General features: G+C 34.9%; 3 protein-coding genes across 3 annotated transcripts; 1 reads left to right on the forward strand and 2 right to left on the reverse strand.

Annotated features, from left to right (window-relative positions):
• LOC104704817 (pentatricopeptide repeat-containing protein At3g14330-like) lies at positions 1,807-5,364 on the reverse strand. The gene is made up of 2 exons (XM_010420848.2): positions 5,022-5,364; positions 1,807-4,392 (listed from the first exon to the last, which is right to left on the reverse strand). Exons 1-2 carry the CDS (start codon positions 5,290-5,292, stop codon positions 2,426-2,428), a joined length of 2,238 nt encoding a protein of 745 aa, XP_010419150.1. The 5' UTR covers positions 5,293-5,364; the 3' UTR covers positions 1,807-2,425.
• Positions 5,561-10,000, reverse strand: LOC104779161 (protein STRUBBELIG-RECEPTOR FAMILY 7). Its single transcript, XM_010503548.2, has 16 exons — positions 9,712-10,000; positions 9,003-9,135; positions 8,847-8,918; positions 8,673-8,738; positions 8,516-8,587; positions 8,362-8,430; positions 8,199-8,270; positions 8,038-8,103; positions 7,886-7,948; positions 7,472-7,803; positions 7,096-7,385; positions 6,740-7,011; positions 6,533-6,665; positions 6,318-6,451; positions 6,071-6,227; positions 5,561-5,979 (listed from the first exon to the last, which is right to left on the reverse strand). Exons 1-16 carry the CDS (start codon positions 9,812-9,814, stop codon positions 5,848-5,850), a joined length of 2,166 nt encoding a protein of 721 aa, XP_010501850.1. The 5' UTR covers positions 9,815-10,000; the 3' UTR covers positions 5,561-5,847.
• LOC104779169 lies at positions 16,373-18,704 on the forward strand. The gene is made up of 5 exons (XM_010503553.2): positions 16,373-16,925; positions 17,022-17,278; positions 17,382-17,415; positions 17,492-18,153; positions 18,262-18,704. The coding sequence occupies exons 1-5, from the start codon at positions 16,496-16,498 to the stop codon at positions 18,517-18,519; spliced, it is 1,641 nt and encodes a 546-aa protein (XP_010501855.1). The 5' UTR covers positions 16,373-16,495; the 3' UTR covers positions 18,520-18,704.

Below are 18,707 nucleotides of genomic sequence, written 5' to 3' on the forward strand. Positions count from 1 at the left end.
TTGATCAAATATTTGTATTAGATGATGATCCACACATTCCACACCAACGTGTGAAGATCTACGGTATAATTAAACCGTATAAGTAGGAATTTTGCACTTTAAATTTTTGGAGAGTGAAACTTTGGAAGCAATTGAAAAATTTGGATTTGGATTTCTGATTTTTGAGGATGATGTTTAATATGTATAAAAGCAAGATAAGACAAAAAAAAAATTATAATTAAATTTCTAATTTATATTTATATTTATTATTTTGTTAATACTCTTTGACATGCGCAATTAAGTTTTAGATAGACGGATGACATTAAGGCACAACGCCATAGTTCTTCAATTCCTAAAAGGCTCATAACTGTGGATTATTTGTCGAACCCGACCTTTACTGTTTGTGTTTGTGAGTAAAGATAGTGAGAGCCGAGGAAACTTGTCCGATCCACAGCTTCCGTCTTGTTAGATATACTTCCAATTCTGACACTCGTTTTCCTTTCATTATTATATTTGTCATTATGTTTTTTCTTCTGGTTAAATACGAACCTAATTTTTTTTTCGGCAACATTGAAATATTGATTTCAATAACAATTTCTGTATATATATAATCTGTTCTTCCATTAAATTTTGGAAGATATAGTCGAAGGAGTTAGTTTTCTCATGCATGCAAGTAGAATCAATATGATCTGTATAGTCAGTTTTTTCTTGCATATATGCTGAGTCCTTTTTGGGAGAAACCAATAAGCAATGAGAAACTAGTCCTCTAGTAGCAATTAAGAATTGACAAACGATACAATTTTTTTTTAATTATTTTAAAGAGAAATATTTAAGGAAAACAAAAGAGAAAACTATTTTTGTTCCTTTTGAACATTAAAAACGTGGAGACCAGTAGTTTGCATCTCGACAAAACCTATCTTGATCACCGTCAACAAGGTCACAAAGGCAAAAGACACAGTTTAGACGGCGTCTTCCAAGTCTTGAGAGTTTAAAAGTACGATGGAGATTTGATGGGAGGATTAGGGATTGATACTGGCCAATTCAATGATATGGTGACACAGTAACAACATCCTTGTCGCCATAATCATCATCATTATCGCTGTCATCGTCATCGTCATCATCATCACTATCACCATTACCACAATAATAATAAAGAATGCAACTCAAGACGAGATACAAAATCCAAACAAAAAAGGCGGCGGAGCTGGGAATTCCAGTGGTAAGCACGAGAAAGCTGTAAATTAGTGCAAGACAAAATAGATCGTCGGAAATAGATTCCATCATGATCTTCAAGTCTCTCTCTTCTAGATTTCAGCAAGAAAAAAAATAAAACACTGATTGATCTTAGAAAAGCTCTTTACGATCTTCAAGTGTTTAGGTTATATATAATAACGAACGTCACAAAGCAATATTCCAATTAGGATTTTCATAGATACCCTTACATTATGACGTGTAATTGAGTTATAGATACCCACTATGTAACGAAGGAGTCGGCTTGACCTACGGGCTTTGGCCCGTTTTGTCATATCTACTTTACCTCCATAAGCAAATATGTTCACGTAAGTAAATAAGGGAATTGTGCAAAAAGGTTTAGTTTCAAGCTTTCCTATTGATTAATCATGAAGATAGAAGATTTCCTTAATTAGTTTAGCAAGAATCGAACAGGCAGCGATGGGAACAGAACTAATTTAGCAATTTCCAAAACCAGTTTTCTTATTTTTCAGAATCGTTTCCATGTTGACGTCAAAAAAGAAGAGGGAACTTATGTGTTGAATATATATACCAAGATCGAGAGTTCTATAAATAGAGCTTGTACAAGGTCTAAGAAATCCCAAACCAATTTTTTTCTTCAAACTTTATACAAGAAAAAAAAAAACAAATGGGTTCCAGTGTTCCACAAAAATGTTGTCCACCCAAAACGAGATAGAACCTTATGTGATTTCAACAACTTCTTGGTTAAGAGTTCTAGGTCCAAATGATGCACCCATTCTCTTCCATTTCAGATATATGACTCTCCGCCAGTCTGATAATGGTTCCAACTGTCAGAGATATCATCCCAAGTTTATATTGGCCATCTATGTGACTATGTCTGCTCCATGTCTAGTTTGCTTGGCAGAAACATACTCTTATCACTCCTACCGTCGCTGGTAAATCACGGTCATGCCGAACGAGATAGATTGTTTCTGTTTAATGTGTCCTCATCTCAATCAGTTGCATTGCTTCGGGTTTCAGAATACCTACTCAGCTACTCTCCAACAATGATGGTAAGCACGTGGGTTTCTTGTGGCAGCAAATTCAAGCACTTCCGCGGCCTTATCAGCTTCCGCTATCAAAAGCCTTACAAACAGTATAAAATGACCAGTTACAAACCTTGTCCGTTCTACAACTTCAGTCTTTTAGATTCCTCTACTACTCACTTGTTGCATATAGAATAATACCTCACCAGTCACCAATAATCTTTACATGAGCAGATGCCAGCAACAAAATGGTGGAATCGTTTTGTGTCTCTAAGGACTATGACTCTCCCAGTTACTTGCGATACAATCTTCATCCATGAATGACAGTCTGCACATACTCTGAGATTCTTGGTAACCCTTATTGGAACCCCTTCACCAGTATGAATCAGGGAGTAGGTTGTCGCAAGTCTCTCGCTGTGTCTACAAACCCAATTTGCCTTAGTTACTTCATCAACATCATGAAGCACTACGCTCGTATCAGGAGAATAACCGGATTTATCAATTGCTTCCTGTAGTTCTGTCCAGACTTTCTTATACTCATCTGAACTACGAAACTCGTATCCACCTCCAGCAACAAAGGTTTGAATCTTATCTTTAACCTGTACCCAACTGCAACCAGCTTCCTTTTTGATCCCTCTTTGTCTCATCATCTCTCGGATCTTATCAACATTATCCCACATCTTCGCATCAGCATAAAGGTTAGAAACCATAACATAATTTCCCGGATTATGAGGTTCAAGAACAAACAACTCCTTCGCTGCAATCTCTCCCACTGAAACATTCCCATGGAGCCTACAAGAGTTAAGCAGTGATCCCCAAACGGATGCACTTGGCTTAAACGGCATTGTTTCCACTATCTTCACTGCTTCTTCGATTTTACCAGCTCGGCCCAAGATATCAACCAAACAAGCATAATGCTCCAAGGCAGGTGAAACTCCGAATTCTGTTTTCATACGTTCAAACAAACTCAGACCATATTCAGTGAACCCTGTATCGCTACACCCAGATAACAAAGCAACAAACGTAACCCCATCTGGTGCAACACCTGACTCAATCATCCAATCAAACAGATTCATCTCTTCTTCAATATCTCCATTGATTGCATAACAGTTTAGCATCGTGTTCCATGAAGTCAAATCCTTAGTTAACAACATACCATCAAAGACTCTGCGAGAATACTCAACCTCGCCACACTTACCATACATATTCATCAACGAATTAAGCAACGGAACATCAGGTTCCTTCTCTTTGGATTTCAGAATCTGTGCATGAATCTCTTTCCCAGTGAGAAGAGCAGCGACACGTGAACACGCTGGCAATATCGTCGTCAAAGTCGCCCAACTAAACCCAATCATCTCTTCCTGCATCTTTCTGAACAGATGAAACATCTCATGAACCCGAGCTTTCTTGCTGAGCACCGAAATCAAAGAATTCCAAGTAGCGATATTTCTCTCAGACATTCCATCGAACACCTTGCGTGCATCATCGAATGAGCCACGTTCCATGTAAAGCTTCAAGAGCACATTGTACACAACCTGATCAACCTTCTCCCTCCGTTTCACAATCTGACCATGGATTCCTTTACCAACCCTAAGATCTTTTAAACCGACGCAAGCTTTCAACGCAACGGAAATCGAAAAATTCCCAGGTTGGATGAAACTACACAACATGTTAACATACACAAGCAAAGCATCTCGTGGTGACCCGTTTCTAGAATACCCAATCGCCATAGCCGCCCACACTTTCTCAGTAAGTAGCGTTGAATCGGTGACATCGTCGAACATTTTCCGAGCTAGATCTAATCGGCGACATACCGAGAAAAGGGTTATGAGCTTGCTAAGCAATTTCGGATTGTGACGGAGATTAGGGTTGTTGAGAATCAAAGAAGAGATTTTGAGGCCATGGTGAAGCGATTTAGCTGAGATGCATGCATGAAGAAGGTCTGTGTAGGCCTCTGGAGTGGAGGAGAGATTCGACGGTGAGGATGATGATGATGATGAATTCTCTATCAAGGTTACGGCTTCGTCGAGTTTGGTTGATTTAGAGAGACCTGGATTGAGTTCTAAGTGCTTTGAGAAGGTGGATTGTCTCGAAGGGGTTTGTAAGAATTTAGCATGGGTGATGATACGTTGAGCCACCAATGGAGTAAGATAAGCTTGTGAAGTGGTTATAACATCTGCAAGTTTAAAAAAAAAAAAAAATATCATTGGAAACAGTTTAATCAATGCAATGCATAAACTTTGTAACAACATCATCAAAATTCAAAAGAGTAGAATTTGAAACTCTAAATCAGAAATGTAAACGTACCTAAAGAAGCCATTGAAAATTCATTCAGCACAGGAATAAAGAGAATGAGTCAATTCGAAATCTCTTCTCTTCTCTGTGCCACAACCAGAACAATCCTCTGTTGGAGATGGATAAGCCACTTAATGGGCCTAATAATATTTGGGCTTTCTTTTACGGTAATATTTGGGCTTTTAGTTCATATAAAATGCATTCATTATATTGCATTATGTTTTTTTTTTTAAACTCGAGGCCACAAAATAAGATACGAAGAAACAAAAGATTACAACAATGCATCTAGCAGGAAACAAAAAGGACCATAAATAAAACATCACCGGTCCGAGGATGATGTATCGTCGCCGCTAGATCCTGTTCGAGAGCCATCAACTTTTTTCTCGACCTCTCTTCTTTTGTGTTCTGTCTCTTCTTTCCCTTTATTAATCCTCTCCCTAATCTCTTCCTCCTATATGCATTAGAAGAACTTATATAATTACTATGACAAATTGTAACTTCGTTACAAACAAACAATAAAATTCGAATAGGCCACAATTATAGTTACATTGTCAAGTGCTTTAGCGTCGGGAAGTTTCGAACCATGAACACCAGCTCGGTTCGAAGCTTTTCCAACCATCGTCCTCACTCCATCATACCGACCATCACACTTTCCGACGCTTCCCACAGATCTCCACCACTTCCTTATCATCATTCTTCTGGTTTTCTCTACGTTCACCTGATTTTTACAAGGGATCGTGTATGGTTTATATGGTTTTTTATTCACAAGTGAGGTGTGCATTACTATAGTGACTGACAGCCACGTGTTATTAATGTGTCCAAGTGTCACTAAAATGTTTCGGGTCGGGGGTGTCTAGTAATGTTACGTGGGTTTTACTGTTCCGTCGTCGTCTTCAACCCGTTTATAAAACACGACTGTTTCTGTTTCATGTTTAAGCCTGTTCAGCAGTAGCACATATCTTGAAATTTTATGAATAGGAAATTTTTTTTCAATCAAAAATTAAAAAATAACAATGGAAAATTACCGTCTTCGATCGGGGGCTCACAAAAGGGAATGGCTTTGGTTCATCATATTGTCGGAATCTAAAAAAAGCTACAAATTACAAAAGATACATGGGGAGTGTACAATGCATGATTGGGGTAGTTGTTGTTGTTGCTGTTATTCTCTCATCAGATTTATGAAACCAAAAAAAAAAAAAAAGGGAGTTTGTTTTTGTTTTGTCTGTCTCTCTCTGCTGTCACTTGTTGTCGTCCGTCTCCGAATCCAAGCAGACATGAAAAGAGGGACGATTTTTATGTGTTTTGTTTGGGTCTCTCTCTCTCAGGGTAAAAGAATTTACATGTAATCATTGGCGCCAGAGCTACCGGACCCGACACCAACAGTTCTTTTGCTCATGTTAGCTCTCTGCACCAACACAACCAAGGCTTGCACCACTTCAGACATCGGTGGTCTAAACTCTGGCTCCGGCTGTCACAGATTAAAACACCATTTACATTCAGATTTTCATTTGTTCAGATCATCTTCGTCATCACATTTTATTATATAAATGATTGATCACCTGGACGCAAAGGGCGATAACATCTGCAAATCGGGAGAGGGATTTAACCGGATAAAGCCCTTTGAGTGCTGGATCAACCATTTTCCCCAATGCATCGATGTCGTGAAGCTGTGGTGTTGCCCATCTCACCAATGACTGCTCTGATCTTGACCTTGTGCTGTAACACACAACAATCCACCAGTTCAGACACCCGTAAGAAAGTGATCAGTTTTATCAGGCAGCCAAGAGATATGGATCGTAATGGTACCTGTCGAATGGTTTTCTTCCGGTTAAAAGCTCAAGCATCACTACTCCAAAACTGTAAACATCGCTCTTCAAAGAGTATTGGCCTGACATTGAAGTTTCTGGTGCGCTGTATCCTTCATCGTTTTGGTTCAGTAGCTGCACAATATATAATCGAATGTTAAAGGAACAATTTCCATAAAGCAAATATACTTGAGTTATAGTCTATAGTCTATATACCTCATTTGCAGTGGGGAGGAAGCTAGCGAGACCTGAGTCTGATAGGTGTGGATTCAGCTCTGAGTCAAGTAATATGTTTGCTGATTTGATGTTCTTGTGGACTATAGATGGTGAGCAAACTTCATGCAAGTACCTGCAACAACACCATGAGACTCTGCTGTATAACTCTCAATAATATAATTGAGAGATGTCTAGACAAAGGCTTACTCCAATGCACGCGCAGTGCCAAGAGCAATCTTGACACGGGGATTCCATATCAACGGTTTGCTTTCCTCTTCCGCAAGATGTAAGAAGTCATGCAATGAGCCGTTTCTATGGAACTCATAGACCACCAAGTGTTGCCCGTGTTCAGAACAGTAACCATCAAGCTTAGTGACATTTTCATGATCCAAATGCGCAATTTTCGATACTATTTCGGTGAAATCATCAGCCGTGTCAGTGGGAAGCGCAGAAGAGTCTATTTTCTTCACAGCAAGTACCTATTAGATCAAAACAATTTCTCAGCAGCAGAATATTATGACATTATGCTGTTACAAATAAAGGATTATGTAAAGCTAAAATACCTTTCCATCATCAAATTGAGCTCTGTATACTCTTCCAAATGTTCCTTCACCGAGAAGATTATCTACGCTGAAACTGTTGGTAGCTATTTGAAGATCTGCAACCGTATACGTGTTTACATTTGAAGGAACAACAACAGCAGCTTTCTTTGCAACAATGGGTTTTCTCATTGTTGAATCATCATCATCAAACGACTTATGTCGCTCAGCTGGTGGAGGGCGTAGATTCATCGACAATGAAGTATCCAGTTTCTTTGTCTCAACTAATGGTGGATTCTGTACAGACTTATTCTCTGCAGCCAAAATGATTACAAAGTTAGAAAAAAAACATATGATCATATAATGTATATACTTTTTTGACAAATTAATTTGTAATTACCTTGATGGAATTCATTTGAAGCTAGTATAATGGGTTGGTTAATGTTACTATCAGTCTTTTCAATGTCCGTGGATGATGGTGACCTCTTTGATCTTTTTCTCTTGATCAAGAAGAAAGCTATGACTGCTGCTACAATTATCAATGAAATGACTATTCCTGCTATTCCACCAGCTCCAATCCCTGATTTGTTGGAGTCTTTGCTACTACTACTGGAATCACCATTGGACCGGGTTTCACGGTTACCGGATTTTGGAGTAGGTGTTTTACTGATCGGAGGTGTACCCGGAGGTGGTGGAGGTGCAGGCCCAGAAGTGAATAAATTACCATCTTTTCTGTTTCCAAGATCATTCAGGAAAATAATTAGTTAGATAAGAAAATAGATCCAAGAACATAAGAAAGTAAAGAAAAACTTACTGCAAGTTAATGCCTTTCAAAGAATCAGGGACCCAGCCTGTGAATCTATTGTTTGCAATATTCCTGAGGAGGAAGCATTCAGAAAGAACAACATTCAAGGGGTGTTTACAGGTTGATAAGTTCCTAAAAATGGATAAGTTTAAGTTACCCACAGATTCTCAAGAGGAAGGGTAGCTAGGATATCGATGGTGCCTGAGAACTGATTGTTCTGAAGATAACTGTGAAGTTCAATAAACACAATGTTAGTATTAACTGGTTCACTTTACAGTGAGCTTTTTTCAATACATTGAGAGCTACTTATAAGAAGTCTTACATTGATTTTGCACTTGTAAGAAAGCTACAGGAGTTTGGGAGAGACCCTGTGATAGCATTGGAAGAGAGGTCCCTGAAAACATACATTAGAAATGTCAAGACATCTGTTTATCAACTGATCAAGTTTCTTAACTGATTCAACTCATGGAAAAAAACGATCTTACAAGATAGAGAGAGAGGTAAGTTTAGTGAAGTCGATAGCTAGTTGCTTTAACTGGTTGTGAGCAAGATTACTGGACAAAACAAATGGAGAGTATTAAATAACCAAACCAATCTTTCTCCAACAGATGTTTGAAGATAAATAATAGAAGAACTTACAGGTACTTGAGAGGTGCCATCAGAGAAATGGAATATTGAGCAGATCCAGTGAACTGGTTATTAGCAAGATTCCTAGACAAATTTCAGAAATTTATCTACTTGCAAACACACAAAGAAACTTGTAATAACATGTAACAGAGAGAATCATCAAACTTACAATCGCTCCAAGTTTGGAGGAAGCTGATACGGCAAATCACCTCCAAGGTTATTGTTGCTTAGATCACTGCAGGTTTCAGCAAAAAAGAAGAAGAATCCATGATTATTTATAAGCCATACTATCAAATACACAAAAGTAAAAAACTTTGGTGATATCATGGAAGATGAATCTTACAACTCAGTAACAGAAGTCAATTTATCAAGCGTATATCCAAGTGTTCCAGACAGTCCAAGACCTGGTAACTTTCTGCAAGTAGGTAATGTATTAAAAGAAGCACGGATACAACAAGCAATAAGTGATATTGTAATCTCTTCTATAAAAGTCATTTACATTTGAGTAACTCGTGAACCAGAGCAAGTAACGCCTTTCCAGTTCTGGCCACAAGGATCACCTCCTGATGCAGTCCATTGTGATAGCTGTCCTGGAGAATTCATGGAGATGAACATGATGTTCAACGCAGAAGCTGCACATATTGAGAACCAAGAGAACATAAGTGAACTTTTCCATAGATTGAAATCATAATCATCTTGATGATTTTTGTTTTTGTCGGTTCCTTGAAGCAGATCCCCCAAGATTTGATATCATTTGAAGATTTTATGAAGTAGATAATATTGAAAGAAGTTAAATTTTCCTGTTTAATTGAAGGAATGCTTTAGACTGAACCCACAAAGAAAAAAAAAAACCCAGAAAAGGGAAGAAGCACACAAGAAAGGAACCAAACAAAAACATAAAGTGGGTGGAAAAGGAAAAAAAAGGTTTCAAGATTTGGGTGTGAGAAAAAAGGAAAAACATTTGGTCGAAAACAAAACCTGTTTTGAAGAAAAGAACATATTATGACACAAAGGTTTGAGTTTTGGGATGATTATGAAGGAAATCAAAAGTTGTAAAAGAAGCATAAACCCAGAATCATCCATAAAAAAAAAAAAACTAAGCAAAACGATGGATTAAAAAAACCTGAAAAGATCGAGACTTTGTTGGAAGAAATTAGAAGAAAAAAAAACACAGTGGAAGATTATAAGAAGAAGTATTAAAAACTCACTATCTGATGCATCTGTAGCTCCAAGGATGAAACTTGGCTCAAACCCAACAATGCAGAGTAAAAGCAGAGCCAAAACCACCACCCGACGATTCTCAGTCATCATCTTCTTCCTCCTTCCCTCTTCTCTCTCTCTCTCTTCTCTCTCTCTAAAAGCAGATGAGACAGAAGAAAACCCAAATGGCAAAAACCCAAAATCTGGTTTTGTAAATTTCTTCTTCTGAGATTTTTATTATTATTTTAATTAATAATAGTTTTTTATTTCAGGATAAATTTTGGTTAGCTTAGATACTATATTGTTTCAGCCATAAGACGAATTTATCGAGTAAAGCTGGCAAGCACGATTTGCGATTTTAATAGTAGTAGTAGGCTTCATCCCTTTGCTTTACAATTTTTTTTTTTCTTCCATATACAATACTACTTTTTTACATTTTTTATTACTAATTTTTTTTTTTTTTTTTTTTTTTATAATGAGAGGTAATCCGGAGGTTTATTATCTGATAACAGGATAAGTATAGCGGTTGAATAGTCCATTCACCGAAAACCATATTACCATTTTAACTAAATGAACTAAACGGGGCATGGCTTGGTTTGAAGCATAGTTGAAAGATTTTGTGTATTACATTGAACTTATTTTATTCATTGAGTATTAAATATAACTTTAGTAGTGATAACATATTTGTTAATCATTTTGCAAAATGTATAAAATTTTACGGTTTCTGATTTTCTCATGTAAATTTAATGGTTTCTTAAGTTATTTTTAGAAAATAGTTCTCATTAATATAGAGCTTTGACGATTAAAAAGAATTGAATAATATATTCAAAAAAAATTCAAGTTTAAGATAGAGTGATTTATAGTTTAAACTTACATAACATATTTTAGTCGCATGAAAACTAGTGGTACTAAACTACCGTGACTTTATTACATTTAATAGTGTTGGTTTTATTTTATTTTTAAGTTTGGCTCTTATTACTATGTTAAATTTTCTTTTAAATTTGTCCATCAAATTTTGTTAAAAACAATTAATCTTGGTTGGTGTATCATGGTTATGCTCTGACGCATTGTCTTTCTTGGTTTTTATGCATTTCTCTCATTCCCACAAATTAAAAGAAAATAAAAATTCAAAATATATACAAATTAAATAATAGCTACCTGTAGTTTTCATAAGGCCTACGCGCTTTTAAAGGTTGTATTGTATATTCTTCTTTTTTTTTTTGTATTTTAATACAGGACTATTTTAATATATACTTTTTCAGCTTATAGCTTACATTTTTCTGTGAATGACAATGTCATATACTGAATTAAGTTTTATGACAAGAAAAAAAAAACGAAGCTTTCATACAGTATAGATTACTTTGAAGATTGGTTATGATTGGGTCATTCCATCATTGCTTTGAAGAATTATGCTTTGAAGGATTAATTACTTTCCCTTCACATCTAAGTGGAATTAAAAAAAAAGGAAATTGAGTGAAAAAGTTAATTGTTTTTTACTAAATAAAAAAGTGAGTTTGTTTGTGCACGAAAAGGTAAGTTGTTTTGTTTGTGAATAAGCATGTGGGTAAAATATGAGTAAGTGACAAACACTAATGTCGCAATTATGGGTATTTAAGGTAGTAATTAATAAAATCATCTTAAAGAAACTCACGAGCTTCCTGTAGCGCAAATATGACCTTTTCTATTAAGGAGCCAGATATAATTGCAAGTAATTTGATTATTCGTATATAAGAAAAAATTAACTTTGCAAAAAAATTATGATACATCCTTTAAGCGATTTTTTTTATATGCCAATCATTTCGTTAACTTACAAATTATTGTCAAACAAAAAGTTACATCATCGCTAATCAATCATTTAGTTTAGATTATCCCAATTTCAATGAACTACCAGTTTGGTTAAAACGTGTTAATCGGTCATTGTACGTGGTTCACCTCTAATCTCCCTTAGTGTCTTCGTTGAATATTTCTTCGTGTTCGTTCGCTTTCTTATCAATTTAATTATTTAACTTGCCCTCTTCGTATTTGACCGGCGAAAAATATACGTGTTTGGATACTACTACTAGTTTTTTTAACGCACCGACGAGACCAACAAAAATATGAAACGGCCTTTTTAATTAAGCATTTTGGAATTATAGTAGTGTTTTGCCCAAAAAAAAAATATAGTATTGCATGTTAATGATATACTAATTTATTGCCGACTTCTGTACCTATATTTTCATATAATTCATTTATCATAGTAAATGGTGTATTAAATTTAGACAATACTACTTTTTGTTATCCATTAAATTGTATACCATTTACTACAAATCCCGGAAGACTTTGTTTGTAGATGCCCACATAAATACTAATAATTAAAAATTAAAATATCGTTAAACTGCTTAATAGTAGTACTATCTATACTATTAAAACAGAAGTACTCATTATACTTAAATTGGATCATGATTTTGTTTTGGTACGTTTTTTAATGATTAGAGAATTACTTAATTTAATTAAATTAATATATAGTTACGATTTATCTAAATGACCATTATACCCCTTGCTCGACCACTTAATTACGACCGGGTCGGGACGCGGATCCTATTTAACTCGGAAATAGAAGAAATAAAAATTGTGGATCTTTTTGTACTCCAGGTTTATAATATTCGGATCATGTATGTTCTTTGGTTCAAAATAATTATTCATGTCGCCAAACAGAGGTATAATCCCTATAAATAAAACTGGTATCCGAGTATTTAATGGCTTCAATAATATCAAATATTCTCTCTGTCTCTAAAAGATTGATGTTTAGAAATTTTTACACATTTTAAGAAAACAATGATTACTGAGTTTAAATATATTTTTTTCTTTGACTAAAGAGTTATTATTTAATTTTAAACCAATAACAATTCAAAATTTTAAATATTTTCAACGATTACTTCTTGAAGTTTACAAAACATCAATCTTTGTGGGACAAAAAAATATCCCAAAACATCAATCTTTATAAGACAGAGGGAATATTAACTACTACCATACTTAATCCCTATAATTATTACGAATATTAATAATAATGAGAAATCTTTAATACTTATGGATTGTGGCTTTGTTGTTTCCAAAATAATCAATAGATTAAATACGAAATTGTATATATATGTAAACTTATTTGATTTGCTTTTATATTGTGAGATATTTACGGAAACAAAAATTCAACTTAATACAATTAAATAAAAACAAATCATCGTTTAGTTTAGATTTTTCAATATTTCCTTAACGAAATTATAGTAATTAATTATGATTAGTATATATGGAAAGAATAAAAAAGCAGAAATTATATATATGTAAAGTACTAAATATTTTGGAATATGGTTCATAATCACTATAAATATATGACTAATATGTTTTGAGTACAAATGAACAGGAACCTTGATTTATCAGGTATCTAAATTTAACAGTTTAATTTGGTTCTATATTTGAGCATATTTAAAATTTTAAAAAGTAAACATATTATAATATATTTACGTTTTTTTTAAAGTTAAAGAGATTATAAATATTTAAAATTATATAGAATGTTTAAATTATTATAAATATTAGAACTCCGTCGAAAGTTTAAAATATTATAATATATTTAAGTCTATAAAATATTTAAGTAATATTAATATTTTTACTCTTAAAATTTTTAAAATCTAAAAAAGTTTCAGTTAAACCCGTTAAAACATGTATTTTTATCAAACTATAAATTAAATTGTTTTTTTTACAATTTTGTTAACATTAACTTCTATATCACATATTAACTTCTAAATGATAACCTAAATATATCTAATCTCACTATAAATACAATAGTTTCCTAACCATTGAAATATCTCACACTAAAATTTAACAAGCAACTTCCCCTCTTTTGACAACAAACCAAAATAAAGAAAAATCCATCCTTTTACAAAATTACTATCCGATATTGTGGTGTGTCTATCATTTTACAAAACTACTATCTGATATTGTGCAATGTCTATTCTCTTACAAAACTACTATCCAATATTGCGGTGTGTCTGTTTCCGTGAAAAGCTATATTTTACAAACTATTTATTCTATTAAGATTTCCAATTTACTGTATAATCTCAAATATACAAATAAACATAAACAAAGAAAATAAGTCAAAATAAAAAACTATATTACAAAAATACAAATTACAAATTACAAAAAAAAAGTAACTAACAAAATATATAATCTTGTACTGTAGCATGGAGTATCACCTAGTTATAATATTATGTTAGAATTTAGGTAGATGAATAGATCAATCGAGGCTTGAAGCCAAGCGTGTGCCAGCAAGTAAGGGGTGACACAGACGGTATAAATTATATAAGGAAAGATATGATGTATCTCTCTAGCATATTTTAATTCCTTTTCAAAGATTTATCAGTTAAAAATTAACAACTAAATATTTTTAATATACATTTTAAGAAGAGAAAAAAACGAAACACAAACAAGTTAGCTAGCTAGCTTCGATGAAACATGACGTTTATCTACTGACAAAAATAATCTCATCAGCCTTATATCTTTCTCGATTTTGCCTGTCTCACTGTTAGTAATCTTGAGCTCATTATAAGCTCTAATTTTGTTTGGTTATTTTTGGACACTTGGCTGTATCATGGAGTAGGTATTAGGTACGTTCTGATGACATTACACAAATGAATACGGAGTTCTTAAAATGAAACAAAATAACAAGGGACACAATTTGTTTTCTCTTAAAAAAAAAAAAAAAATCTTCCTGAAAAACAAAATAAGCGAATTCGCACTCAACGGTGTCGTTTAATTCCTGAATAGGCGACTAGGCCTAACGTGTCGCCGTTTATTTTGTTGCCGACAAAATACGCGGTAGTTTGATTTTCAATTGCATACAAAAGCTAGGCGACCTAATTACGTTATTTTGGTAGGTCCGTCCAAGAGAAGAACTCTTTGCTCGCATAATAAAATGGTCGGTGTGTGTATTAGTGTGTTTTGTAATCGATGGTGTATCAATTGTCTACCCGCGAAAATGTAAAGGAACATGTCAATTAATATATTGATCAGCCCACTAGAAACCCTTTATATAGTAGATTATAGATCCTATCATTTATTTGTAAGTTAGTATCGTTCATTTCACTAACTTGGTCGTTAGTACTACTATTCATACGTATTTTATGCTCTTTATCGGTTTATTCCTTCGGAGTCTAGGGACTCTGTATTGTATATGGTTTTCATGCTATATACGGACCGAATAACATATTTTTATCTTATAATTTTAAATAAATAAAGTACTGAAAGTTATTCCAACACTAGTATCTAGGAATATCAAATAAGGCTAATAAGCCACTTGTTAACAAGTAGTCCACCTAAATTCCCGTTGAAAGACAAACATAGAAAATAGTACATATTTTATTTTAAATATAGCATTTGTTTTTCTCGATACTGAAATAGAAAAGCGAAAATTATTCTGCTATTTGAATAATAAAAATGAAAAGCTAACTTAAATGGTGCATTTTGTTTGTTTATTTATATATACTCGCCTGAGAAAAAGAGAAACACGTAAGGAAAAAAATGCTTTGCTTGTTGGAGAGTTGTACTTGTTACTTTCTTTCGGGAAGGCTTAGGAGTGACGAGTGAGTACTGAGAGCTAGGAGACAGAACTGACGTGCTACGTACGTGGGTATCAAGATAAGAAGTTTATATATTTGTTCCAAAAAAAGGGTTACAAGCCTTGAAATTAAATGATTGAACTGGGACTTTCTTAATCTATCTACAACGAGAGGGTTGCTTTTAAGTAACCGACCGGTCATTAGTCCCTTGCACATTCTAGTAAAAAATGGTTATGTATGTAAATCTTAGCTTAGAAAGAGCTTAGATGAGGTGTGAGCGAGCCAAATGAAACACTTGTTAAAATATGAGCAAGACGGAATGCGAAAGAAATGACACGTGAACTCCCGTCAGATTTGATTGTTTATTGGGCCGTTGGAGACAACGGCTTCACTTTCAGAACACGTTAAAACACGTAGGCACGCGGAGTTGTTGGGCCACTGTAATGAAAGGCCCACATTCTGAACACCAACACACACGTGCCAACGTTTATCTTCAAATTTTTTCATTTTGTCCACTTTTTTTTAAACTGTATTCTTCTTTTTTCTTGCATTGGTCCTTTACATAACACAGTTTTTATCGATTAGAAATTGACCCCCCAAAATAAAGATGGATAAAAAAAAAAAATCAGGTTATAAATTTGCCTTTTAATCCATATTAAGCTGTAAACGTTGTCAAGTATGTCACGTTGATGGTCGATAGAGTAGTAAGAGGATACAGAATAAATTAATTACTATTAATTTTTGTCTAAATATGATAGAAGACTTAAGAAATTTTTTTACTATAAAAGATTCTAATTCCTAATTATTTTTTTTTCCTGATCAACCATACTGTATGGTCCATACTGATTAATCAAGTTTCATAAAGAAAGAATTATAAAAGCACATTAAAATGTGAGATTTATTACGCATGCACATTTATCAAAGACAATGTTCCTTACTATACACTCAATTAGAAAATGGGTGGTGAGTAAGTTTCTGAATCAATATTATTGACAAAAAAAATTAATTTTAAAAATAAGTTACAAGCTATAACTATATACTAATAAATTCAGAATTTGATGTTTTAAGAAAAAAAGAAATCAGAATCTCTAGTCCCAAAAAAGAAAATGACGAAAACATTTAACCTAGGTCCTAGATAAAGCAACTTCTCCCTCCCCTCTGCAACATTCTAAACACAAAACAGAGAAAAAGAGAGAGAGATCACTGTATGCATGTGTATACATTCATATATATATATATATGCTATAAGCTTAAGCAAGCCTCCATTGAAAACAAAAACAGAGGGGACATGCACAAAGACAACGAAGCGGGTTCGAATCCGGTTCACGGGTCGAACTACTTGATTGTTCGACCACACCGAGGTGGGTTCAGAGACTTGTTCCGGTACGGTGTCAGGGACGACGAAACGAGCAAAGAAAAGTTCTTGGAGCGGCCTGAAAACGGAGGATGGAGTACGATGACGATCGATGAGGAAGCAGAGGATCACCGTTTGGTAATCGTTGTTTCGATCCTCGTTCGTAAGATCATCAGACTTCTCCGAACGCCGATGGAATACACAGGTTTCGTCATTGACTTCTTCCTCAATCTCTTCTCTGCGAATGGTGGATTCTTCGGTTTGCTTCTCAGGTTGATTCAAGGTAAGTTATAATAAAGTTCGAAACTTTGAATCATATATATATTTTTTTTTATGAGCTTGGATGGTTTATTAATTGTGAATTGAATTTGTGTTGTAGCTAAAGTTGTGATACCAAAGAGAGGCTCTGTGACATTTGTGAGTACGATTGGACAGCTTGATGAGAGAATTGGTCTGTATAAGGAATGGAATTTCGTCGAACACTTGGAGGGCATTGACTCGGTCAGTTCAGGTTCTTCTGGAAATGCTAAAATCGAATTGGGAAGTCGTGGGCTTATGGATTTGTGTGTGATGGCGTCAAAGCTTGCGTATGAGAACGCCAAGGTTGTTGAAAACGTCGTTGATCTTTATTGGAAGGTAAGTTATTATCAAGTACATAAACTTTATTCAAAACACGTTTCATGAGAGGAAAAAAAAGTTTCCAACTTTATATAAAGTTTTCATCTTTTAATGCCTGCAGATGAATCTGGTGGAGTTCTTGGATTGTTGGAATGGTGAGAAAATGAGCTTTAGCGTTTTAGCATTGCTAATTAGACAGGTTTAGTTTTATACATGCATGTGTGTTTGCAGATTATCAGAAGCAGTTGTCTACACAAGTTTTTATACTTACGGATAAGGAGAAAGATGCAAACTTGATAGTAATAAGCTTCAGAGGCACTGAGCCATTTGATGCAGATGATTGGGGAACCGATTTCGACTATTCTTGGTATGAAATCCCCAATGTGGGAAAGCTTCATATGGGTTTCCTTGAAGCAATGGGTTTAGGCAACAGAGACGACACTCCCACTTTCCATTACCATCTCTTCGAACAAACCTCCTCTGAGGAAGAGAATAATGAAAAGAAACTCCTAGATATGGTAGAGAGAAGTGCCTATTACGCAGTCAGAATCATTCTGAAACGTTTGCTTTCGGAACACGAAAACGCTCAATTTGTAGTCACGGGTCACAGCTTAGGAGGTGCTTTAGCTATACTGTTTCCCACATTGCTTGTGTTGAAAGAGGAAACAGAGATAATGAAGAGACTGCTTGGAGTTTACACGTTTGGACAGCCGAGAATAGGGAACAGAGAGGTTGGTTTATTCATGAAAGCTAAACTGAACCAACCGGTTGACCGATACTTTCGAGTCGTTTACTGCAACGATCTTGTCCCGAGATTGCCTTACGACGACAAAACTTTCCTCTACAAGCATTTTGGACTCTGTATTTACTACGACAGCTTCTACAACGAGACGGTAATGTTATATATATCATACTTGACTTGACAAACTTTAAGGAGTTCAAATTTGAAAATGTGAAGTTGGCTTTTGACTAATGATGGTTTTCTTGTATATATATGACAGAAAGCAGAGGATGAACCGGATCCAAACCCTTACGGTTTTCGTTACGAGATTGTTGGTCATGTAATTGCGGTATGGGAGTTGGTTCGAGGCTTGACGATGGGGTATACTCATGGACCGGATTACAAAGAAGGATGGTTTAGGATCTTGTTTAGGCTTATGGGGCTGTTGGTTCCTGGTCTCTCGGATCATTGCCCGACTGATTACGTGAACTCAGTTAGGCTTGGATCAGATAATGCCCTTCAGATATCCCCTCTCTGAGGAGTGCTCTGTTTTTTTTTTTCGAACCGGAACTAGGTAGGTTCTTGGAATAAATCTTAACCGGAACCCGGTTAAGTGTTGGTTCGTATAATATAATAAGATGAGTTCTGGTTTGTTTAGCTTGAGTTTGAGCCAATAAAAGAAGAGGACCAAAGTTTTGCCAAAATTAAAGTTTTATTTTTTTATTC

This window comes from Camelina sativa, chromosome 1 (genome assembly GCF_000633955.1).
Source record: "Camelina sativa cultivar DH55 chromosome 1, Cs, whole genome shotgun sequence".
NCBI classification, from domain to species: domain Eukaryota; kingdom Viridiplantae; phylum Streptophyta; class Magnoliopsida; order Brassicales; family Brassicaceae; genus Camelina; species Camelina sativa.

Excerpts from the sequence above, each read along its gene's own strand:
- LOC104704817 (XM_010420848.2), bottom strand. The coding sequence starts at position 5,292 with ATGCACACCTCACTTGTGAATAAAAAACCATATAAACCATACACGATC. Across the intron at positions 4,393-5,021 it reads CTATTCGAATTTTATTGTTT|ATGTTATAACCACTTCACAA; the intron begins GTTTGTAACGAA and ends TTAAACTTGCAG.
- LOC104779161 (XM_010503548.2), bottom strand. The coding sequence starts at position 9,814 with ATGATGACTGAGAATCGTCGGGTGGTGGTTTTGGCTCTGCTTTTACTC. Across the intron at positions 9,136-9,711 it reads AGCTACAGATGCATCAGATA|CTTCTGCGTTGAACATCATG; the intron begins GTGAGTTTTTAA and ends CAATATGTGCAG. Across the intron at positions 7,012-7,095 it reads CTCAATTTGATGATGGAAAG|GTACTTGCTGTGAAGAAAAT; the intron begins GTATTTTAGCTT and ends TTGATCTAATAG.
- LOC104779169 (XM_010503553.2), top strand. The coding sequence starts at position 16,496 with ATGCATGTGTATACATTCATATATATATATATATGCTATAAGCTTAAG. Across the intron at positions 17,279-17,381 it reads TCGTTGATCTTTATTGGAAG|ATGAATCTGGTGGAGTTCTT; the intron begins GTAAGTTATTAT and ends TAATGCCTGCAG. Across the intron at positions 17,416-17,491 it reads GTTCTTGGATTGTTGGAATG|ATTATCAGAAGCAGTTGTCT; the intron begins GTGAGAAAATGA and ends GTGTGTTTGCAG.